The sequence below is a fragment of the Canis lupus genome, chromosome 1, assembly GCF_003254725.2.
Source record: "Canis lupus dingo isolate Sandy chromosome 1, ASM325472v2, whole genome shotgun sequence".
Lineage (NCBI taxonomy): Eukaryota > Metazoa > Chordata > Mammalia > Carnivora > Canidae > Canis > Canis lupus.
Genome location: NC_064243.1, coordinates 76,184,793 through 76,210,693, shown reverse-complemented (window position 1 = coordinate 76,210,693; position 25,901 = coordinate 76,184,793). Strand labels below are relative to the sequence as shown.

Below are 25,901 nucleotides of genomic sequence, written 5' to 3'. Positions count from 1 at the left end.
CACTTTCTCTACCATAGTCCAGCACTTTTCCATAACAAAAAATACACTCCACCAAGCATTTTGCTGTTTACACAATGGAGACTCTACCTTCCATAGTGCATGTGATTTTACTCAGATTATTGACTCCTTAAAATGTCATTTTTACCCAGAACAATTTCCACTTTCAATTTTTTCTTCTCCCAAAATTCTCATAAGCTCCACATGACACTTTGCAAATGGTCTGCTGTTCTCATAGAAGGTTTTCCATAGTGCTAATCAAGTTGGATCCTGTAACTGAGCAACTTTAGGGTAATAATGAAAACTTCTCCTGTTGCTTAGTGGTGCCTAGGAGCTGATTTTGTTTTTTCTCTACCCAGACACAGCCAACTTCAGAGCTAATCCTCCAGCTGTCATTTGAATGAATGGGGTCACATGTTCTCCCAGAGAGCCACTGCGCTAATATGGGCAGTGATGATCTCCACAGCTGTCTCTGAGAAACATGAAGCTCTAGGAAGAATAAAGAGCTTATCAGACAAATGAGTTGTTATAACCCCATAGAGTCATGATGGCAGCACAGATGCCACCACCACAGCACCCATGTGAGACTCAGGTGCCAGGATCTTCCCAGGACTTCACTGAGATTGTGTCTCCAAGAGTTAGGAGTTAGGACCTTCTCTCCTCCCAACCTGATTTTTAAGAAATAACCAGACAAGTCTTTTAACAGAACTCAGGCTGCGGACCTTGACCTGTTCATGGGTCAAGTTCCAAAATGTTTGATTTGAAACTCCCTAAAATAAGAATCTGAACCATTATACAGAGTTGGGGAATAGTGTCCAAGTGTCCTCCACTCCCTATCTGAAGCTCAGCAAAGCAATGCACAGTATGTAACTCTCTCAATGTCTCCAATGTTTAAATGAAATCATTTTTGCCATTGACTCCCTGTGTGATACTGACATGTCATGTAAGCCTTCCTGTGCCTCAACCATGTCATCTTTAAAGAGGCTGAAATCAGGACACCTGGGTGGCTCAGTGGTTGAGCATCTGCCTTTGGCTCAGGGCATGATCCTGGGGTCCCAAGATTGAGCCCCACAGCAGACTCCCCATAGGAAGCTTGCTTCTCCCTCTGCCTATGTCTCTGCCTCTCTCTGTGTGTCTCTCACGAATAAATAAAATCTTTAAAAACATATAAAAAACAAAGAAAAATAAAGAGGCTGAACTCTTTTCACTCTCAGAGTCTCTTACCAAGAAACACAGTCTGTTCACAAAAGTGGAGATATCTTTGTTTAAACCTGTGTTCTCTGCCTCTCTTCTCTTTATATACCAGAGAAATACCAATCGATAAAATAAGTATTTATCCCTATGGATTGTCTAAATCTCATTGCATGATACTCAAAGACAAGACACATGGAGCAGAATCAGACTTTAAAATAGTAACAGAGATATATTGGTATCAAGAACACAGAGCTACGTTCACTATAGGAATCATAACTTTGAATTTCATGGGACCTAAAATGATTTTGTTCTCTTTCTCTAGATTGAGAAGGTCATTCCATCTACTGGACATTTAATAATACTGTCATTTTTACTTCTTTTCCTTTTAAGTTGATTCTATATCCTGGAGATTAATAGGATTTTCCCGAGCTTCGAAACCCACAAGATGTCCCATAAGGGGATTGTCTAATAAAAAAATTTTATTAGACATTTATAGAGCCATTTTGGATTTTTTAAGAGAGTAACTTATCAGTTTGACTTTATAGCTTGTGAAAGAATTTAAGATTCTTCTTTAAAGTAACTGGAAACATTGAGAAGGTGGCTTATGGGTTCTTATCACATATCATGAACATTTTTATTTTTATTGCAATTAATTATAATGTATGAGTCTCTTGTCCACAGCATTCATGTTAAAGTCAGGGCTAGGATTTAGCCATGGAATGTCATTATAGAAAATGGAGCAAAATGGAAGCCTTTATTTGAATGAGGTAAAGGGTCCAGGGGAAAGCTTGTCTAGTTACCTGTTATATCCTGCGGATGACACCTGGAGCCACAGTGGCCTGACTTCCATATTCCCCATGGAATCTTCATTCCCAACTAGATTTCCATCTTTCTAGACAAGACACAGTTACAACTTTTCCTTTCCTTTCTCCATTCAATCTTGGGAGAATTGTGATCTCCAGAAAAGGCAATTTCCACTAAACCAAATATTCCAGGTATATGAGCGGGTAGAGGTCCATGGTAAGCCACCCAAAATGTATCACGTTGCATTTTATTTTGAATTGAAGCTACTTGGGAAGCAGCTAGTGCAAGGACACTCAGACCCTCCTCTGTCCCCCTGTGAGCAGGAAACAAATCTCCCTTATGAAAAACACCCTCCCTATAATGAGAAGTAAAAGATATCCTTATCACCAGAGATGGGGACTTCAAAGCTGAGAAAGCTGTAGGAACAAACCTTGTTGTTTTTCTAATCTTTTTTTAAAGATTTTATTTATTTATTCATGAGAAACACAGAGAAAGAGGCAGAGGCACAAGCAGAAGGAGAAGCAGGCTTTTCATAGTGAGCCTGATGTAGGACTCGATCCCAAAACCCAGGATCACACCCTGAGCCAAAGGCAGATGCTCAACCACGGACACCCAGGCATCCCATTTTTTTTCTAATCTACTAGACCTTAGCCTAAAGTTTGCTTGGAATTCCCTATTAATTAAAGCTCCCAAACACCTGTTTTCTTTACCCTGTCACTTCCTCCTCAATTTATTGTCTCTTTGTCTAAGATGTATACAAACTGCCTGCCTTCATCATTTCTTTAGGTCTCAGTTTTATTGGGGGGCCTCGTGCGCACATAATGAAACTTGAGATATTTTTCTCCAGTTAATTTGTCTTATATAAATTAAATCTTGGTCCAGCTGAACGACATTGAAGGGGAAAACTTTTTCCTTCTCTACAAGAGGAAGCCCAGAAAAATCACTGGGGATCAGAAATGAAAGCTACTTTTATTATACTTGAAAAACATACAAAAACAGAGAGGGTACTAGAAAACGTAGACAAGCAACATGGGCCCAGAAACCCTTGGGCTAAGAAGACTAACTTCAGTATGGAACTTAGAGAGTTTGTTGTTAAGGCCATGATTACACTAAGACCATCCTCATTGTCATCATCTTATAACTCAGCTAGGGATAAAGGCATCTCCTAAGGCCCCACCCTTTCTGTTTTGCATGCTTTCCTTCTACTCATGGAATTTGGGGCATCTACCTGTCCAGTTCTCCTTTAAAAAAAATTAAACTTCCTTTCAGTGCTAATGGCACAAAAACAGACACATAGATCAATGGAAAGAACAGAGAACCCAGAAATGGACCCCCAACTCTATGGTCAACTAATATTCAACAAAGCAGGAAAGACTATCCACTGGAAAAAAGACAGTCTCTTCAATAAATGGTGCTGAGAAAACTGGACAGCCACAAGCAGAAGAATGAAACTAGACCCTTCTATTACACCATACACAAAGATAAACTCAAAATGGATGAAAGATCTAAATGTGAGACAAGAATCCATCCAAATCCTAGAGAAGAACACAGGCAACACCCTTTTTGAACTTGGCCACAGCAACTTCTTGCAAGATACATCTATGAAGGCAAGGGAAATAAAAGCAAAAATGAATTATTGGGACTTCATCAAGATAAAAAGCTTCTGCACAGCAAAAGAAACAGTCAACAAAACTAAAAGACAACCTACAGAATGGGAGAAGATATTTGCAAATGACATAGCAGCTAAAGGGCTAGTATCCAAGATCTATAAAGAACTTATTAAACTCAACAGCAAAGAAACAATCCAATCATGAAATGGGCAAAAGACATGAACAGAAATTTCACCAAAGAAGACCTACACATGGCCAACAAGCACATGAGAAAATGCTCCACATCCCTGGCCATCAGGGAAATACAAATCAAAACCACAATGAGATACCACCTCACACCAGTGAGAATGGGGAAAATTAACAAGGCAGGAAACAACAAATGTTGGAGAGGATGCGGAGAAAAGGGAACCCTCTTACACTGTTGGTGGGAATGTGAACTGGTGCAGCCACTCTGGAAAACTGTGTGGAGGTTCCTCAAAGAGTTAAAAATAGACTTGCCCTATGACCCAGCAATTGCACTGCTGGGGATTTACCCCAAAGATACAGATGCAGTGAAAGAACGAGACACCTGCACCCCAATGTTTATAGCAGCAATGTCCACAATAGCCAAACTGTGGAAGGAGCCTCAGTGTCCCTCAAAAGATGAATGGATAAAGAAGATGTGGTCTATGTGTACAATGGAATATTACTCAGCCATTAGAAAAGACAAATACAAAAAAAAAAAAAAAAAGACAAATACCCACCATTTGCTTCAACGTGCATGGAACCAGAGGGTATTATGCTGAGTGAAATAAGTCAATCAGAGAAGGACAAACATTATATGGTCTCATTCATTTGGGGAATATAAAAAATAGTGAAAGGAATCAAAGGGGAAAGGGGAGAAAATGAGTGGAAATATCAGAGAGGGAGACAGAACATGAGAGACTCCTAACTCCGGGAAACAAACTAAGGGTTGTGGAAGGGGACGTGGGCAGGGGGATGGGGTGACTGGGTGACAGGCACTGAGGGGGGTGACATTCACGGACGGGATGAGCACTGGGTGTTATGCTGTATGTTGGCAAATTGAACTCCAATAAAAAAATATACCAAAAATAAATAAATAAAAATAAACTTCCTTTCAGAAAAAGATTTACTAAAATCATTTACACTTCAGTGTGAAGTAGCTGCTGCTTCTCCCAAGGATATCTACATTCTAAGCCATATTTTCATTACAAGCTGAAGGGTTTTCCCCTATAGACAAAATTCTTCAATTGAAGCTGCAGGTGAAAGAGATCTTTTGGAGACAGACAGACCTGCACTCTTGGAACTGCCCAGTACCCAAAGTCTAAAAGATGAAACCAAAGTCATTTAAAGTTAAGGAAAGCATGTTATATTTGTGTTCAGGGTTCCAAGAACTTTGAGTGCATTTTCAAATATACTTTGAAATTCATGTGTGAGATTACTTCCCGAGGTGTCTATAACAAGCAGTGTGGGAAGATTCTTCCCTGAAGTAAGTCCTTAAAAGCAAAAAGCTTTTGCTTTTTGTACAGTTGTACAGTCCTTAAAAATACAACTTTTGGGTTGAAGTGGACTATGTGTATTTTAGCTTGTATTAAAACTATCAGAGAAAGGCCTCTGGAAAAAGGGAATATAAGTAGAAGAAATATTCAGGCAGAGCAGAATGACCAGTATAAAGATACTTAGGAAAAATTCTTTACAATCACTAATTTAATTATAATAAAAACTTACCACTCAGTAGAACTTTCTATAGTGATGAAAAAGTTCTTGGTCTGATCTTTACATAATGGTAGCCATTAGCCACATGTGGCTATTACTCATTGGAAGTGCAGCTAATGTGGCTAGAATTGAGTTTTTAATTCTAACGAATTTAAACAGCCACACATTGCTAGTGGCTACCCTGCTGGACAGTGGGGGTCTAACACCATTACTCCTTTAACACATAATTTTTAAGACTACTTTGTATCCATGGCCTTTCTCCAGGGGAAACTGATAGAACTCTCAAAATAATGCAGTCTTCCAGCTGGAAACAGTTTATTTTCTAGGAACAGTTTGTGACCCATTTGATTCCCCACCCCAACCATTACCTAGGTGCCCAACCATTGGTGCCTCACTCGTCCCTTTAGGGTAAGCCTGCAATGCCAGCTTCTGGAAGGAAGGGTACTTACCTTCACCCAATGGAAGTTCTTCTTCTTGCTCACTGGGGGAAGGCAGCAGGGGCTGCAGGGGCTCCATGTTAATGATGAGCTGTTTGTTCAAGGAGTAGGAACTACGGCTCTGAGTAATGTTGGCTCTGAAAACAGACACAAACCGGGGGGAATTGGTCTCCGAGGCAAACACCAGCCGGTCCATCTCAGTCGGCTTCCTGAGTTGGGAACTGTCTCTGCACTCACACACTGGATGAGGCCAGTGGTAAAGGCAACATAACACTGAAGACACACACAGCCCTCTTCATCCTTAAGGTTCTGACAAAATGTTCACATGTTCTAATGCAATGCAGCGAAGGAAACCTATTTCCCCATATGTCACCAGATTCAAGCGTACTAGGTGACACCGAAAAACACAAGAGGCAGGTGTCACTGACCTAGATATGCAGACAGGTGAATTAAAGGCATCACTCAAGTAATTTAATAACCACCAAAAAACCAAAAACGAAAACAGAACCCAGTCAGAGAGATGGTACAGGCATTCTATGGCTCTGAGCTACCTTGGTGTTGCTGGATGTCCAACATTTAATATCAGTGTTTAATGCTCACATTCAAATTCACACTCCTCTCACCAGCCAGCCACAGACACCCTGCTTCTGAGGCAGCAAACACGTGTCATTGGCTGTGAAGGGCAGCAGATGGCAAGGAAAAATGTACGAGTGTCATGTCAAGACTAGTGGCTGATAGCAGGAAGCCTGTCTACACTGCCTGCTGCAAGGAGACCAGCTGTCTGCCTTGAAAGACAGGGAAGTGGGGCTCCTCTAGTGGTGTTTCAGCACCTTTCCCCTCCCTAGGTTTCCTGTCAAAACCCCAACCAACCCACCCTTTAAAGATGCTGTGAAATGTCTCCTACCTACCCTTTGGTGCCCCCTTGGATGGGCACCTGACAACACATTTTCACAACACATTTGCACATTCTCTCTTTCTCCCCTCAAACTACTCTCCCTTCTTTCACAACTCATGGCATTCAGCACCTCTCTCTGTATTTATTGGTGTACTAATCAGTCCCACCTTGAGAAGCACCTTAAGGGCAGAAACTGATCTATCCATTCTGATGCACTTTACAGTGCCTCCCTAGCTGTCTTATTAAGGGCCATTCACATTTGAAATCGAAGTAAACTAGGACACCTGGGTGGCTCAGCAGTTGAGCATCTGCCTTCAGCTCAGGGCATGATCCTGGGGTCCTAGGATCAAGTCCCACATCAGGCTTTCCTTGGGGAGCGTGCTTCTCCCTATGCCTGTGTCTTTGCCTCTCTCTCTGTGCTCTCATGTATAAATAAATAAATAAATAAATAAATAAATAAATAAATAAATAAATCTTTAAAAGAAAGAAATCTAAGTAAACTAAATGCAATCCTGGCTTGACAGAAGCTGCCATTTCAGATTGACATGAGTGTTGCCCCTGCCTTATAGCCGGGGCATTCCTATTTGGCATGGGACAGGGATGGAGAAGAACATGGTACCCTCCACAGCTGGCACTGGCTGGAGAAAAAATTACGAGGACTAGCTTTGCCATGGACTCCTGTCCTTCATTATTTCACTTGCCAACCACTTACTTGCAGCTAATACGTATGCAGCATTGGATGGCCTGCCTCGTTCTGGTGAGCCATGGTCCTTGCATTAAGGAACTCACTCTCTAGCACTATGATTTTCATACTTTTTGATGGAGACCCACATTAAGAAATGCATCTTATATCATTTCTCTGTACACACGTGGGGAGACATACAAGTAAAGTAAATGTTTCATGCAACGACAGTAACTCTTGTTATGTGTGATTCGCTTTTTCCCCCCATTCTAGTTTATTTTGCTTGAAGTGCTGGTCTTTTTTCATTTCGTGACTCATTAATGTGCTATAGCCACAGCTGGAAAAGCACACATCTCATGGAGGAGACTGATGGCCAAGGGTCTTCTGTAAACTCTAAGGAGGGGCACCTGAGGACCGTGGAGCTTTCCGACCTCAGAAAAGCCCATTTTCCATTGCTACTCAAACTAGATCGCTCTGACCCACCTCTGACACCCATGCCAGTTGACTGGCAGCAGTTCCATCCTCCAGAAATTACTGCATATCATCAAGGAGGGCCTGTAATGAGCCTTTATGGTGGATCTTTTGCTCCACAGCAGTGCCCCCCCCAACACTCTTCAATTGGAGATGTAAAGCATCATGCCCCTTGCCCCATGCCACCCCCTCAACACTGCAATATCTGGGGATGCCTGCATGGCGCAGCGGTTTGGCGCCTGCCTTTGGCCCAGGGCGCGATCCTGGAGACCCGGGATCGAGTCCCACGTCGGGCTCCCGGTGCATGGAGCCTGCTTCTCCCTCTGCCTGTGTCTCTGCCTCTCTCTCTCTCTCTGTGTGTGTGACTATCATAAATAAATAAAAATTAAAAAAAATTTTAAAAAAACACTGCAATATCTGGGCAACTGCTCTGTGTTTAGACAGCCTGAGTTAACTAAGAGTGATCTCACAGGTGTGAGCCTACCAGGCACTGGCTGGTCAGGAGGATGCTGACTCAGCATGTATGCCCACAGGCTCCTGCTGTCACACTGTAGCAGAGGCCTATGGCCAAGGTCAGAGAGGTTAGGGTCTGCTTAGGGTTAGGCTAGATGAACCCTACAGAGAATTACAATCCTGAGACCCTGAGTTCTATGATTCAGAGATGAACACTGCCTCCCAATAAGTCCAAGACTCAGATAAACCCAAAAGTGGGCACAGCTAGAGTTTCCCTAGAGCACAAAGAATCTAGGGCTCCAGGCCTGGGTGTTGGGCCCTGGGACAACTAGAGAGTAAGATTAAGCAAAATTAGAATCAAGAGGCATGTCTCCTATCCTTTCTCTACTAACTCCTGCAGACTATAGGTTACCTTTTTATATTTCTCTCCTTGTGACCTTTTTAAAGGTGCAACTGATCCTGGCTTCATTTAAATCAAGAGCCCACCAGCACAGTTATGCTAATAATAAATATAATGCCAGAATTTGATGGTTTATATATATGACCATATTTGTCTTTCTCAGTGTACCTGTGAGACAGGCAAGAAAAATACCATATTCACAGATCAGGACATCGAGACTCAATGAAGTTATAGAACTTGACTAAAGAAAGACACTTAGAGTTGACTAACTCAGATCATCTGATTCTCAACAGTGCCTCCCTGAACTTTCTGCATGATTTATCCTATAGTGCCTGAGAGAGGACTCTGTTCACTACGGCTAATGTCCACTGTGTCAGGTGATCTTCTAGAAGATATGCCAACATCCTACTCAGCTCCCACCCTGCCCTTATGCCTGGGCTCCTGATGCAACAGCTTCTCTGGCTGGAGTCCCCTCAAGCCAGGCAAGGGTCAGTGTTGTGTTTCCCATTCTCAGAATCTATCCGTCAACTGATTCTGCAAAATGCCTGACCCACTTTGTACTCAGCACAGAACAGTTTTCTAATGAAACCATCACTAGGAATTCTACTGAGGTAAAAAGGTTTTCTTTTGAAAGTGCAAGTACATTCTAAGATTGGCTTCAAAAACTGAAAGCATAATATAGAGCAACTGAAGGCTTGTGGAATTCCTGCACTAGTCCTTGCAGTGAAGCAAGTGCTGTTGGCCCATCATCAAAACTCCATCTGAAGAAGCTTTAATGAGGACACGTCTGTTAAATTCTAGCTTCGTTTTTGGATGAGAGTTATAACACCATCATCTCGCATTCGTATGGCACTTTCTAATTTTTTAAAGCACTTTATTTTAATGCCCATAACACAATCTAGAAGTTGGGCAAAGTAATATTCTGAATCTCATTTTACAGATGAGTAAATTGATGATCAGAGAAGTTCAGACTTACCCAAGACCACCCAGCTTGTAAGCAACACAAACTAGATTAGACTACACAGTTTATAAGCAACACAACCAAGTTCATGACTGGTGGGCAGCCCGGGTGGCTCAGTGGTTTAGCACTGCCTTCAGCCCAGGGCATGATCCTGGAGACTCGGGATTGAGTCCCTGCATGGCCTGCTTCTCCCTCTGCCTGTGTCTCTGCCTCTGTGTGTGTGTGTGTCTCTCATGAATAAGTAAATAAAATCTTTTAAAAAAATTCATGACTGGTGCTTGTTTCAGGTCCAAATGCTGCCTCTGGGTGTGTCCCAGTAGTGGCTGCTATGCCCAGGTGGCTCACACAGTCAGCCCTGGGCTCAGTGAGCTGCAGCCTTCTGCCTCACGGCCCCTGGCATAAGTGGTTGATTCTCACCAGGTAGCCAGCCCAGGAGGACTTTGCTTAGAGACCTTGTCATCAGTAAAGATCAGTGAACTATCATGAGAATTAGCTTTTTCTCTTTTTGAAAAAAAAAAATTCCTAAGACAGTGTTCTCAATCTGTGTTGTGTCTCTCTAAATACACACATCTCAGCAAAAGTTGTATTCCATGAACTTGCTGTTCTTTGAAGAGTACACTCTCAAGTGGGAAGAAAGACAACTAACTAAAGCCTTACTATCACCATTCTAAAGGAGTGGTCATCTCTGAACACAGCAGAGAAAGGATTCATTACTATATTCTCACTTTTGACAGCCACATCAAAGAAGCCAAAATAATTCAAAAATAATTGTTTGGGATCCCTGGGTGGCGCAGCAGTTTGGTGCCTCCCACGTTGGGCTCCTGGTGCATGGAGCCTGCTTCTCCCTCTGCCTGTGTCTCTGCCTCTCTCTCTTTCTCACTGTGTGCCTATCATAAATAAAAATTAAAAAAAATAAAAAAATAAACTCTCAAAAACTTTAAAAAAAAATAATTGTTTAAGGGAAAAAGTGTCCTTCCACACAACTGGCCACTGGAAAGAAATGAGAAATTGCTACTGGAAGGATCTATCTCCATGGCTCTGATAGCACTACTGCCTCCTAGCAGGTCAAGGTCCCCAGGGCAGCACGTTGGACAGATCTCAGGTCTTCTCAGAAAATCGCAGGCACATTGCTGTCACCTCACACCCCTGATTCATATACGCATTCAACAAATATGTACTGACCTCTACTATGTGCCCAGTGCTGTGTTAGGTGTTGGGTGATACACAGATGACCAAATAGGCACAGCTTTTCCCTCCCACAGCTTGCTTTGTATTATTACTTTAAACAAATCTTCCTTGTATTGTCAGATTTGAGACATACTGCCACAAAGCTGAGGACCAGAGAGGTGTCCTGAGCATGTGGACTCAATAGGCTTTCATATACACATAAAAGGGTTCAGTGGAAAGGCAAGAAATACCATATGAACCAGAGTCTCAAGGGCCCATAGGTCCTTGTTTGCAGTAACATCCCTGGGGGGCTTTAGAAGATTCCAGAAAAGGGAAACTATAAATTGATGCCTCATTTCCCAGCCCTTCTGGCGGTTTGGTTCTGTCCATTCTGGAAAAAGATTCTCACTATGGCCACTCTGCTCCTTTTACACAGCCTGGCTCCTCAAAATGTGGTCCCTGAATCAGCATGGCCACCATCTTGGAGCTCATTAGAAATGCCAGATTCATGAATCGGGAATCTGATTTTAAAAGACCTGTAGGTGATCCCTGTCCAAGTTAAAGTTTGAGAAGCCCTTATCTAGGGATCCTTGAGTCCCATAAACTATGCAAATCTCAGTCAAAAAGAGAATTTTTTCAAATTATTTCTGATCTCATTATCTATCTATATATGATAACTATGGGATTCATGGAAAATCTTACATATTGAGAATATGAGCCTCTGAAAGCATATTGTTAAAAACAGTTTCCTTCTTTGTATTTGTGCTGTCAAAAGAACTCCCCAGCATCAAGTATTTCTTTTTTCTTTTTTTAAAGATCAAATACTCGCACTTCAAATTAGAAAAATAAAACCCAAGCGGAGCCCCTGAGGTGGTTCTGCCTCCCAGCTTCTAAGAGAATGCCAGAAGCTTTCTGGGTAGCAAATGCTACAAAGAGAAGAATACAGGCTTAGGTCTGCCACACACACAAAAAAATTTACAACTTGAGATAAATCATTTAACTTCTCTGAGACTCAAGTTCCCTTGTCTATAAAATAGAAGCATCAAATTAGATGATACTTAAGGTCATTTCTGGCCCAGAGTCTAGAAAAGTTCAAATGATACATTTTATCATTTCATCTTTTTCATTTCTGCCAGAGTGACTACGATTTGTGGTAGAAGAGGGACTCTAAAGACTATATTAAAAAGAAGTAAATAACAAATAAAAGACCAGTGTCATCAGTGGGTAGGCTCTAAGACTTTCACAGTTTTGCACTAAGGTACCTCCAGACAATGTGCTCCAGCTTCCCTAGCCCTACATCTTTCTCCTGCTTCTTAATGCAGGAAAGACCACTTCTACAGACGTGCACATGACAGCTTCCACTGGGTCACCCAAACCAGGAAGGAATTATTCTCTGTAGACATCTGCATGGGATCTCGTGCCAACTGTAGTTCTGCTCCCTCGTGTGGGAGAGAAGTGTTGTCTGGACCCCCATGCCAGGCTGGTTGCGCAACATTTCCAAGACCCAACAACCCGGGAAATAAGGAAAGAAGCACCCAGTTCACTGGGTCATGCTGGAAACAGAGGAGACTGGGCAAATATGAGCAAATATGAGCCTAAGGGAGACTCTGCCAAGTCCAAAGGCGGGGAAGGAAGGAAAAGGTGCCAACCAGTGTGTGGCAGCCTCCTAAAAAGCATAACTTAGGATGATCTTGCCTTCAAAAAGGAAAATGTCATGATGAGAATATTCAGCTTTAGATATCTAGCATGTTTAAGGTTGAGAATACGCAATGATCTGTGCATATTGTGGTGATATAAAGTCCAACATGACAAAGGGAATATTTAATTCCTATGAACTGCATAGACTGCCACATTATGAAGATGCATACCCTTGAACTGCTAATGACTACATTCCTCATTCCCCTGAGTGAGCTTTGGGAGTAAGAAGCCCCAGGAGTGATGAGCACCCCCAGCCTTCCTCCTGTGAAACAGTCAAAGAGAAGTTGGGCCAATGGGAATTGGCCACATCTGACGAGGCAGGAACAGAAGAGTGTTCTTAGACAGCAGGATGATAGCTTCAGCCAGGAGACGACACCCCTGTGCCTCACACACTGTTCATGTGGCAATCCAGGCCCAAGCAAGCCAATGATTCCTCCCCACAGAGCAAGCAACTCAAAATGGAGTCAGGCTGCACTCACACCGTGGCCCTGTCAAGTCTGTCCCACAAAGATTTCCAGGACAGCAAGAGTGCCGTGCCTGGAAACAGATGTGCCCAAAATGACACAGGCAGAGGCAGCTGGTGCCCTTATGCCCTTTCCCATTATAGAGGATTTGGCAAAGCAGGCTTCTAAACCCTTCCATCCATCCCAGAAGCCTCCCGGAGCCCTGGGGATGACCCCACATACCTGTGCACCTCTGGAGGCTCCCTCTGGATTTTGGAGCTGGCCTCTACCACCTCTTTGGCAACTTTACCACTGCAAAAGAAAAACACAATGTCTGTGCACAGATACTCAGAGCAGAAGGGGAGTAGTGTGTGTGTGTATTTTTTTTTTAATTTCACAGTAGCCTGATCCACTCTAGAATCTATGCCTTCTCTTCCTCCATGAGAGAAGTTACTATGGAATTTGAGGGGAGTTCATGAGTGTAAGACATGAGTGGAGTAGAAATGGAGGATCAAAGCAGGTGTACAAGCCAAAATACACTGATTTATAAGCAAAGTATTCAAAAAATCAATGGCTGGGATGACTGGGTGGCTCAGTGGTTGAGTATCTCCTGTTGGCTCAGGTCGTGATCCTAGGGTCCTGGGATAGAGTCCTGCATCAAGCTCCTCATGGGGAGCCTGCTTCTCCCTCTGCCTATGTCTCTGCCTCTCTCTGTGTGTCTCATGAATAAATAAATAAAATCTTAAAAGTAGAAGTCAGTAACTGCCCCCACCCCAACTCATCATCAAAATGGAACCACAGGTACCCACCTATATCGAAATCTACTTCCTTTAAAAAATATCTTGCTGCTTGACACAGTCTTGATCTGACTGGATTTCGCGTACCTATAAGAAGCAAAACAGAGTTGGTAGTGATATTGTAAAGTCCAAATGAGACATGCTATATAAAGTGTGATAACTGTCAAATATTAGAGTCAAATTAGTCAAATATTTTTGACTCTAAGGAATACATGCTATTGGAGGATTGCACATGTGCACACACACCTGAAAGAGAAGTTTCACCAAAAAAACAAAACAAAACAGTGTATTTCACTATATGTATACTCTGCTATCTCTTCATTTTTTTTAAAAGTAGGCTCCATGTCCAACATGGGACTTGAACTCGACCTGGAGATGGAGAGTGACATGCTCTACCTACTGAGCCAGTCAGGTACTCCTCTTTTCTTTCTAAATGCTGGTGGTAGCCCACACAGTTTGGTTTCATAATCCGTTAAAGGGGTCAAGACCTGCAGAAAGGACCAGGCAATACTGATGATCAAAAGGGATTCTTTCCCAATTTCCATTTGGAAGATACAGAGAAGAGTGGGGGTGACTGGGTGATGGGCACTGAGGTGGACACTTGACGGGATAAGCACCGGGTGTTATTCTATATGTTGGCAAATTGAACAACAACAAAAAATAAATTTATATTAAAAAAAAGATACAAAGAAGATGGATTGTGTCACAAGGTATCAAGTTTCCAGTTGTGGGGGTGGGGGTGGTGAGGGGAATTTTCCTGCCTGAGCTGAACCAACACTGCAGTAGAAGACAGCTTCCTGGTGACACAGGTCACTCACCATGTCTCAAAGAACCCACCTACTGTGTACTGCCCAAAAGAGAGCACAAGGGCTCTTGTGGACACAGTCACTGGCTTGGATATGTTCCGGTTAGGTCGCCATGACCCAGTGCCCTTTAAAAGAACCCAGGCTGGTAAATGACTAAGACACACGTGGAATAGGAAGCCCAGCCAAGCACTGATTCAGCAACTCTGAGTGTGCCCTTAGCCATGAACAAAACCACAGCACTCTGAAAACAATGAGACCGTGGGCTGCATACAGGCCACACCCAGGGTGCCAAATTGCTGTGAGGCTGACGATGCCTCTTGGTCAATAACTTTAAGCCTTGTGCAACTGAACCCAACCTAGAAAGAATGGTCTCCAAGATTTCAGGACCATTTAAAATACTGGGAGTCACAAAATCTTAACAGAAAAACCACCCAGAGCAATATGCTGTATAGAATTCTGAGCAAAGATGTGCACACAGCCAGAGCTCTGGTTAGAAGTTTCCATGCGGGCAGCAATCCCCACCACTGGGCCTGGTTGAAGCCCTGGTTCATCTGTTCAGCAATTGTTTTTAGTTGTTGTTGTTGTTGTTGTTTTATGATAGTCACAGAGAGAGAGAGAGAGGCAGAGACACAGGCAGAAGGAGAAGCAGGCTCCATGCACCGGGAGCCCGATGTGGGATTCGATCCTGGGTCTCCAGGATCGCGCCCTGGGCCAAACGCAGGCGCCAAACCACTGCGCCACCCAGGGATCCCCTGTTCAGCAATTGTTAACCGAATGCCAAGCCAGCTCCGCACACTGCCGCTAGGTTTAGGGAAGACACACGGCCTCTGCATTCATGGAGTGTAAGGTCTAGAAGGGAAATGGATATTAATCTAAAAACCAGACACATAAGTGAATAACTCTATATTGTGGTGGGGGGCATGAAGGAAAAGATGCAATGATTGCACGGGAGGGGGAGACTAAGCCAGCGTAGGAGCCAGGGGTCTGAGCTGAGATCCGGGGAGGGGAAGGTGTTAGCCTGGCAGGTTGTGGGCAGTGTTCTGGGCAGAAGGCTCAGCAGGCATAAAGCCCAGAGAGCTTAAGCACTGGAGGAACTAAAAAGATCAGATGTGCATCTCCCCACGTTATTATTATTATTGTCATTACAAGCCCCAACACATACATTTTCCCCCTCATTTAGCAGGACCTGACCTTGAGCTATGCTAGTTAAGGATTTTGGCCTTTTCCTCAGAACAATGGAAAGCCAGAGGAACGCTCTTTTGCAAAGAAGCCCCTTCTCCCCTTCCACCTCTGCAAAGGGACTGAGACAACACAGAAGGGCACTGGGGACAGAAAAAGCACAGGGAGAATGAGACAGGAGGGGAGGGGGTAACCTGGGGAGGGAGGTACAGCCTATGAGATCCCACCCAGGAGGCTCCTGACACCTGGTACACGCAGTGCGGGCTGCTGGCCAGAGCTGGGCTGTGGATCCACACGCAGTCAAGAGGATAAAAATCCCCAGCAAGCTGTGCTAACATGGGACAGAGTCCCAGGGGGCCCTCCTCCTCCAGCGAGGACACACATGCCCGGGGTGCACCTGCCCCCGCCACCACCACCCCAGCCCCAGGGAGCCGTGAACCCAACACGTTGTTATCTACGTTTCTCAGGGAGCCTGAGAAAAGGGCCGTCTTCATCTCCTGCCCATCTTCTTGGCAGGGTGGTTGCTCCCAAGCCTCAGAGGTAGGCGACAGGGACCTTTAAAGAGCTTCTGCTTTTTTCAGTGTTTGTTATTACTGTTCTGGGGCAAGGTAGTCTGCTAAAAAGACAAAGAGACTTAATTGGAGTTTTTAACCCATGAAAGTAATGTTACATTGTACCGACTATACTTCAATAAAAACATTAATTAAAAAAGAAAAAGAGCCTTAATTGGAGTTTTCAAAGGCAGCTCTGTGCCCAGCTTATAGAAGATACCAAAAGCATAAAATGGTGAGGTAAGCCCAGCTGCTGGAGGGAGCCCCTTGTGGGGAGAGGGAGCGGCTCTGCTTTTCAAGGGTTCAGCCCCAGCTCTGCTCCTCCAGGGCCTCAGAGGAGGCCGCTGCCTGTCCCACCAGAGCAGCCTCTTGGTGGGAGGCTCTCAACTGCGCTGCATCTACACAAAACCTCAGAGGACATGTTTTGCAGAAAAAGTGAACAGCCTGCCTGCTCAGGACGTGAGGAGTAGAAACGTCATTAGCTTCTTTCAGGCAGCTGATGAGTGCTTGTGTCATGTCGTTTGCTCAGAGACACTCTCCCCAGAGCTTTACCAACTCCTCACCCTTCCAAGCGTGCAGGTAGATGCCCAATCGCGTTGGGGTTGGGAGCTTCAAATAAATTTGAACAGGGAGGGGGTGTATACCAGGAGGGTTATTCCGAGAGAGCCTGAACAACAGAAACCCCCAAGAAATGGGAAGCACGGGAGGATGGAGGGAGATGGTCAGGGGAACAGAAAGGTGGCCACGTGATAGGACACGCCTCCAGCTGTTCCCAAACCTGGCTGTATGCCAGCAGCACCTGGAATAAGGGTTAGAATGCCAGTGCTTAGGCTTGGTCACTAGAGATTCTCATTCAGCAGGTCTATAGTGAGTCCAGGAGTTTGTTTTTTCATCAAACACCCTGATGTCATTCCAACCTCTGAGTCCCCAGATTCTCCTTGAATGACCCAAGAGGGGGTGTTTTACCTGGAAGAGCAGAGGCCCAAGGATCCTACCCGCTTTTGGTCCTGCGACCTTGGGCAAGTCATATAGCTTTTCTAAGCCTTAATTTCTCCATGACTTTTTTAAGGGGGGGAAGGTATGACAATACTTAATTACAATGGTATTCTGAGGAGAGTTAAATGAGATCAAATCATTTGATAGCACCTATTCATTGTTTAAGTTTCCCTCCCTTCCTAATATCACTCTCAAAACCTCTCCATTGACTTCTCACTAATCAGCCACCTAAGCCAGTCCTCTGGGCCATGAAGATTCTGGGGGAACTGTTCCAAACCCTCTGCAGCCAGTAAGAGACCCTTTATGCTCTAAGGGTACCTGAGTGGCTCAGCGGTTGAACATCTGCCTTTGGCTCAGGGCTTGATCCCAGGGTCCTGAGATCGAGTCTTGCATCAGGCTCCTTACAGGGAGCCTGCTTCTCCCTCTGCCTCTCTCTCTCTCTCATAAATAAATAAAATATTAAAAAAAAAATCCCAACTAGCTGATAAGCACTGATGTTCAGTTCACCAGGCTCTCACATCAACAATGAGCCCAGAGCAAAAGTCTGCCCACTGCAGGCAAGAATGCATAACCTAGCTAAAAAGAAATTCTCTCTCCTCCAGCCTTCTTCCTCACCCACCCTCTCCCCACTGCCATCTCCAACTCCCCATCACAATCCCAGCACAGAAGCTACAGAAGACTGTTCTCAAACATCTGACCTCACAGAGAAATCCACAAGCTCCCCCATTTACCAACACCTGGCTTGACAGCAACTGTGTATCCACATGGTGGCCTTGCCACAGCTCCCCACCACCCCTACCCCAGAACTGCCAGGGCAGCCACTGGACCCAGAGACCTCCTCCCCCCGCATTAGGGAGCTCTGCCCAGTCCTGAGGCTGAAGCTGTGTTTTGAATGTGGTAACATGTGTACAATGTGCCGTGCATGCAGATGGTGCCTGGGATGTGCAAAGTGCTCAGTCAGGAACAGCATCCTGAGATACACACACAGCCCAGCCCTGCACCAGCACACCGCCCCTCGCCCCTGCCTCTGACCTCTCCCCTGGCACCTGCTACTATACATGCTGGGGATGGAGGTCAGGCTAGGTGCTGTGGAGATCCTGGATGGTGCTCTAAGAATTCACTTCTAGAATTAACAATATAATTTCCCATTTTATCACGGGTACAGCTTCTGGAGTAACCACCGCAGTAAAAACAGGTTATTACTGAGCACCTACTATGGGCCATATGCCATCCGAAGCATCTCAAACATATTAGTTTATCCTCACAGCGCCCTCCTCCACCTTTTTATGAGAGGAAACTGAGGCATAGAGGGGTTAAGTCACTTAATGGTAATACAATAGAAGCTGGAGGAACTTGATTGCAAATCCAGGTCTGTCTGTATTTTTATTTTTTTATTTATTTTATTTTTTTTTTTCTGTCTGTATTTTTAAAATAACGTGTTAGCCATGCAGGTTCTCAGACTTCAAAGAGCATCAGATTCACATGGCACGATTCTCAAAACACAAGTTTCTGGTTGTGAGGCTGGGGTGATGCCCAGGAATCTGCATCTCCAGCAAGTTTCCAGGAGATGCTGATGCGGATTTACAGTCCCTACTTTGAGAATCACTGGATTAGAGCATTTAACCCTAGCCTGCACATTAGCACCACATGTAAAAGATTTATTTCTACCAATATCTAGATCCCTCATCCCAGATTCTGATTTTTTTAAATAACAAATTGATTGAGATATAACCCACATAGCATGGGGTTCACCCTTTTAGACTGCACACTTCAGTGGTCTTTAATATAATTCACAAATTTTTTAAAATGAGAAATCATTTTCATTGCCCCAGGAAAAACCAACCTCCCATTACCCTCCTCATCTCGTCCACTCCCAGGGCTAGACAAGTGCCAATCTACTGTCTGTCTCTTACATTTCTCTATTCTGGACATTTCAAACAAATAGAATCGTACAATATGTGGCCTTTTATGTCTGGCTTCTTTCCACTTAGCGTAATGTTCACAACTTGGTGTTTTTTTTTAAAGCTCCCCCAGGTGGTCCTAATGTGCAGTCAGTGCTGAGAAGCACTGCTTTAGAACATTAGTACTCAAAGTGTGGTCCATGGGCCTGCAGCGCAGCTTCACCAGGGACCTTATTAGAAATATGGACCTCAGGGGTGCTGGGGGAGCTCGGTCAGTTAAGCATTAGGCTCTTGATTTCGGCTCAAATCATGATCTCATGGGTTGTGGGACTGACCCCAAATCGCCCTCCACACTCAGCAAGGAGTCTGCTTGAGATTCTCTCCTTCTCCCTCTGCTCATCCCCCTCCTGTCTCTCTCTTTCTCTCAAATAAATAAATCTTTAAAAGAAGAAGAAGAAAAAGAAGGAAGAGGAGGAGGACAAGGAGGAAGGAGGGAGGAGGAGGAGGAGAAGAAGAAATATGATGCCCCACTTGGATCTACTGAATCAGAATCCACATTCTTACAGGATTTCCACATAAGTCATGTGCTCAATAAAGTGTGAGAGGCTCTGATATAGGGAGTTCTCAGGATCCTTACCTACCAAGTGTTCTGTTTCTCTGACAAAACGCATACCAAACTCTGGGTAAGAAATTTCTTAGGGACTGCCTTTATGCCCTACACAATCGTGGACAAAGTTGGGGACTAAGAGCATAATTTGAGCCTGTACAGTGTCCCCAGTGCCTAGCACAGTGCATGGCATAAAGCAGGTGTGTGTGACAGACTCACTGAATGGAAACTCCCTGAGCCACTGAAATCTTCAGTGAATCTGTGTGCTTTCAGGGAACCAGCACCCTGGGGGTGGCAGCACCTAGAAAACACATGGCATAAAGGCATCTCTGAAATGGTGACTGTCTACCAGAGTTTTGGACTCCATTCCCAGGCAGCAGATCTCAGAGCCAGGGTTTTCAAATCAGATCGGTGGCCCCAGGCCAGCCAACAACTAGCAGCACATTCATATCTTAAAAGCACACAAGGGAATTCTTAGACTTGGGCTACCGGGCCTGCCTGTTCCTATGACAGGTGAAGTAGAAAAAGAGGGAGCAAATCACACCCAACCCAAGAAACAAAATCCGGACCTTGCTCTGCCAGCTGAAACCATTACAATGCAGTACCAGTTCAACAGAGCTAGAAACAGGCACTTGCCCTTGAACTTAACAGAATCAGAACCCATCAGAGTCAAAGGACAGGGCTCTGGGACCAACTGGCACTCAAAACCCTTTTGTCATTACTGGAGGGGGTAGTGGTCATGGTCACTGCTGCAGCCACCGTTCATCGACGGTCACTGTGCCTGGGACAACTAATCACTGCCCTGCAGGTACTACCGATCACCTTTTACAGATGAAAAACAAAATTGGGGCTCAGAGTGTAAGGGCTTTGTTCCAGACCACAGTACTAGTGACAGTCAAGACTCTAAGCCAAGTCTTTCACTTCCAAGGCCCATGCTCATTAACACTAGGAGAAGGCTGAAGCCAGGTTTGTCCAAGGTCATATAGTCTGGTCAGTAGTAAATTGAACACCAATAAAAAATAAATTAAAAAAAAAAAGAACAGGTGACATCTTTCCTTCTCCATAAGGAACAGAGATGATTATGGAACAATAAAGAAACAAAAGTTTCCAAGAAAACTCAGAGCAGTACAAATATTAGGGATTAGATGTCTTCATGAGAAAATGGGGTAGCCTGACCTAAGCAAAGCAGAACCACAAGGACTTGGTCACCTCTGTACAAGAACCTCAATGGAACCTCAATGTATGTGGTTCCATGTATGGTATTTTAACTTAGAATGGGTTTATCTGGCCCCATGGTAAGTCAAGGGAAATCTGTATACAAAATTTGTGCTGACTACCAAACCACCAGGTCTTCAGAAGCAGCCACAGAAGACTGAGAGGGATTCCTCTGATATGCCTAGTTGGCCCATCTAATGATAGAATTACCACACTGACCTCTTTACTAGTTGCCAGTTAACGTGTATACCCTAAAATGTGCAAAACAAATTCCCCAGTCTGCAGGTTTTTCTCCTTCTTTCCCTCCTTTCAATTCTGTTTTTTTTTGTATATTTTTTTATTGGAGTTCGATTTGCCAACATATAGTATAACACCCAGTGCTCATCCCATCAAGTGCCCCCCCTCAGTGCCTGTCACCCAGTCACCCCATTCCCCCTCCCACTTCCCCTTCCACTACCCCTTGTTCATTTCCCAGAGTTAGGAGTCTCTCATGTTTTGTCACCCTCTCTGATTTTTCCCACTCATTTTCTCTCCTTTCCCCTATAATCCCTTTCACTATTTTTTATATTCCTCATATGAGTGAAGCCATATAATGATTGTCCTTCTCCTAATTGTCCTTGTCCTAATTGACTTACTTCACTCAGCATAATACTCTCCAGTTCCATCCATGTCGAAGCAAATGGTGGGTATTTGTCCTTTCTAATGGCTGAGTAATAGCACTACTGGGGATTTACCCCAAAGATACGGATGCAGTGAAAAGCTGAAACACCTGCACCCCAATGTTCATAGCACCATGTTCACAATAGCCAAACTGTGGAAGGAGCCTCAGTGTCCATCGAAAGATGAATGGATAAAGAAGATGTGGTATGTATATATATACACAATGGAATATTACTCAATTCTGTTTTTGTCTTTGATTCCATCAATTCATAACTCCCTCACACATGATAAAACAATGTGTGTGCAAAAGAACTAATTTATGTCCTAAATCATTCTTTGATAGAGATCCTATGATTTCACCTAAAGGATCTTCAAAACTGTGCTAAACTCCTCCCCAGAAAGGCTTATTGAGAAGCCTCTAAAAGGTCTATCCACTGGGTGTTCTCTTCTACTCTGGCCCCTTCCACTGCCTGTGGTCAGCAACCATCAACCACACCCTTCGCTCCTCTGTTGCCTGTTTCATGATGGCTGAACCCTCTGTGTCTGGCCCCTCATCTCCTCCCTGTCTACGTCATGTACCCTCTACTCCAGCATGCGTAGCTGCTCATCTTCCTCAGTGTCTTCCATCTTTCTGCCTTGGTCTCTTACCCAGAATGTCCTTTCTTCATCTGAAAAAGACTTCCACCTCCTGGCTCCCCTGGCAGCAAGACTCGCCCCTCCTCTGGGGTGCCCTCCAGCATTTTATTTATACTTCCCTTTTGGTTCCCTATGAAACACAAATCTCCTGAGGATAGGAATCATTTCCTCATCAATTGATCCTCATCAATCGATCCAGGAAATATTTTTTGAAATATTTTTACCTGGGGTCTTTGGCAAACACAAAGATAAACAGAGCCTAGTTCCTACCATCAGAGAGATCTGATGTAGTATAAATATGTACATAAAAATCTACAATGAAATAGGTCATGATCCATCTTGTTTTGCTTTGTTTCTAAAACTCCATCTACCAGCTCGATCATTTGTGAGAAAATATTCATTCAAAATGACTAACTACATGAGTCTGAATTATCCCCTGACAGGAACCAGATGATTTCATTAAAGGAGGAACTTAAGACTTCCAAAAGCTTAAGCTCCAAAAATAGTTTGTCAGTTCCTCAGAAAAATAAGTATAGAGTTACCCGATGATCCAAAAACTTCATTCCTAGGTATAAACCTAATAGAACTGTCCACAGAAAAACTTTGCTATGAATATTCATAGCAGCATTATTCATAATAGCTAAAATGAGGGAACAACCCAAATGTCCATCGGCTGGTGAATGGATAAACAAAATGTGGTATAGCCAAACCATAGATTATTATGCAGTCATGGAAAGAAATGAAGTTCTGATGCCTGTTACCACATGATAAACCTTGAAAACATTACCTTCAGTGAAAGAAGCCAGGCACAAAAGGCCACAGAGTTTACAACTCTGTTTATATAAAATATCCAGAAGGGGTGAATCCATAAACATGGAAAGTAAACCAGTAGTTGCCAAGGTCTGGGGAGAGGGGGAATGAGGAGTGACTATTAATGGATGCAAGGTTTCTTTTGGCGGGGATAAAAATGTTCCGGAATCTGACAGTGGTGATAGTTGCGTGACTTTGTGAATTATACTTAAAACCACTGAGTATATACTTTAAAATGGTGACTTTAAAAAAAAATAAAATAAATAAAAAAATAAAATAAAATGGTGACTTTTATGGTATATGATCTCAATTTTTCAAATAATTAAGAACAGCAGCAAGCTGTTCTGTTATGTATGCACAGGCCTCCACTAGACAGAGCATCAAACCGTCTACATCTTCGTCTCTCAGCTCTCGTGGGTGTGAACAGGCCTGGACATGATTTCAGAGGCAATCAGTTGCCCTAATGTACAGTTCCCAAACACCTCACGGGACCTACTGGTGGCTTGAGGCGAAGATGGTTGCAGGAAGGTCTTTTGATACACAGCATTTTGGAGGTCATCTCATCTAAGGGCTTTCAAACTATGCCCCTGATAGGATCTTCCAGGACTGAGGGTTCTCCCAGGACACAGGACTCTCAATGCTAAGACTGGGGAAGCCTGAGCAAATGCAGACAACTGGTCACTCGAGCTCCTGAGAAGCAGTGAACAACAGGTGAAGGGTCTCCAGTCTCCAATCCCAACTCTGGTCCCCAACAACCATAGTTCCTCTATTTTTATCTTTTTTTCAATTTGAGAAAAGAGTTCTGTGGATAAAAAAGGATTTGAAAAAGATTGTCCAAGCATTCATTCTCTTGATCCTTGTCAGCCAAAGCCAGAGAGGTTCAGAGAGTCAGCATTTTCAGAGACATGAGTCTAATGAGCAAGGCAGAAATCAGGGCAGGGGGGCAGGGGGAGACCAAGCAAAGGTTGCCTGAATGAGCACCAGGGGCCAGTTGATACCCTGGGCAGGGCTGGCCTGGGCTCCTGACTGCATCCTTCACCACCGCTCTTCCAAATCAACAAGTGTGTCTCAAAGAGGAGAAGCTGGAATTCAGTGGGAAGATCCTAAATTTGAAGCTCTTTAGAAACCTGAGAGCTGGGCACCTGGGTGACTCAGTGATTGAGCATCTGCCTTTGGCTCATGTCATGATCCTGGGGTCCTGGGATCCAGTCCCTCATTGGGCTCCCCATAGGGAGCCTGCTTCTCCCTCTGCCTATGTCTCTGCCTCTCTCTCTGTGTCTCGCATGAATGAATGAATGAATGAATGATGAATGAATGAATGAATAAATAAATAAAATCTTAAAGAAGAAAGAAACAAACAAATAAACCTGAGAGCTTTATGGATGGTTTCTGAAGTCCTGTCCAGTACTGACTTGCCAAGATCCTAGATTCCACCCGCAAACTTTTGGCTCTCATCTCTGTATGCTGCAGGCTTCTTTACTATAAACACCTGTGGCTCTCTGCCAAAGCTTGATTTCTCTGGTTGTGAGAGCACATTCAGCCCACACTCCGAGTAAGCCAGAGAGTATTACTCTGCCCTCTGAAATGGCCTTCAACCAAAATGAATGGAGAATTGGTAGACAAATAGCCCAGGCCCTTTGCTGGTCAGTGGGAGAACTGGGAGGCATGTTCCACAGTATGACAGAGTTCCCCAGCAGAGCTAAGCACACTGCTCTCAGCAGTGACCTGATCGATCACGAGCCCTGTGCCACTTGCTGCTCTACCTCCCTTCCCAATTGTCCTATGGGTATGTTCAGAAACCACATCCCTAAGAAACCACTTGCACTCAACTTTTCTCAAAGTCTGCTTCCAGTGGGGGCACCCAACCAAACACAGATTCTGTGACATGTTGGATGGAAATAGCAATGCAAAAAAAAAAAAAAAAAAAGTGCTCATTGCAATTCTATGGGCATCACTCGTGGAGCTCACGGCTGGATGGGCCAACAGTGGTTGAGAGTCACCCTGCACAATGCACCAAATTTACAATTCCCTTAAATACAATAAAAAGAACTGATTTAAAAGAAATGCATATGCAGCTATTTGCAGAACATAAATGGTTCGATGGATGCTTTTACAATCTATGATTAAATGAATAAAAGCTACGCACTTATAAAAGGCCTGGTTCTCCACCCCACACTTCCAAAGATGTTTGCAGGCAGCTGGTGTTGAAGTATGGAATGCCAACATGGCTTTTTTCTAATAAAAAAGACAAAACAAGAAAGGGCATGTGAAACATAGTTTATCTTTTAAGGTATTTACCAATCTGTAACCCCACACCTGCCCAACATGTTAAAAGTAACTCGGGCATTACTATGGTCTTAAAAGTGTTCTTGAAACGGTGCCCCCTGCCTCCCTCACTCTTTGCAGATATCATGAATCTAGCTGGGCCCTGTTTCTAACAAAAACCAGCATCACAATCCTTCTTGACAACCCAGGAATCACCTGCCTCGTGATCAGACTTGTACTCGTTTAAAAACTTATCTGTCACTGCTGAATAACTGGTGCTTTATCTGAAAACTATGGCCAAGAAAATCTGCAACCCTCCAGACCTAGCTCTGAGGCTCAAAGCTTCCATGCTGGCCATCTCTCCAGATGCCTCTTCCCTGATGAACCCAACCTGCATCTGGTCTTAAGACTCCTGGGATGTCTAGATTCTATTTCTAAAACTCTCACCAGCAGTGGTTGAATATCTAGATTTGGAAGTATTCTTTGCTTGTTTCATAAATCTGTATTTTGGTAGATTACAGAGGTAGAAGGAGGTTCCATTTTCTTTCTT

General features: G+C 43.9%; 1 protein-coding gene across 3 annotated transcripts in view; it reads right to left on the bottom strand.

Moving 5' to 3' along the window:
• The window catches only part of FRMD3 (FERM domain containing 3), a 294,321-nt gene that overhangs the window by 49,696 nt on the left and 218,724 nt on the right, over positions 1-25,901 (bottom strand). For all 3 annotated transcript variants that reach the window (XM_025423226.3, XM_025423225.3, XM_049116366.1), the window contains 4 exons: positions 25,233-25,321; positions 13,738-13,812; positions 13,172-13,240; positions 5,771-5,895 (listed from right to left, as the gene is read on the bottom strand). In XM_025423226.3, coding sequence (XP_025279011.1) covers positions 5,771-5,895; positions 13,172-13,240; positions 13,738-13,812; positions 25,233-25,321 — 358 coding nt within the window. The remainder of the gene's footprint in view (positions 1-5,770; positions 5,896-13,171; positions 13,241-13,737; positions 13,813-25,232; positions 25,322-25,901) is intronic.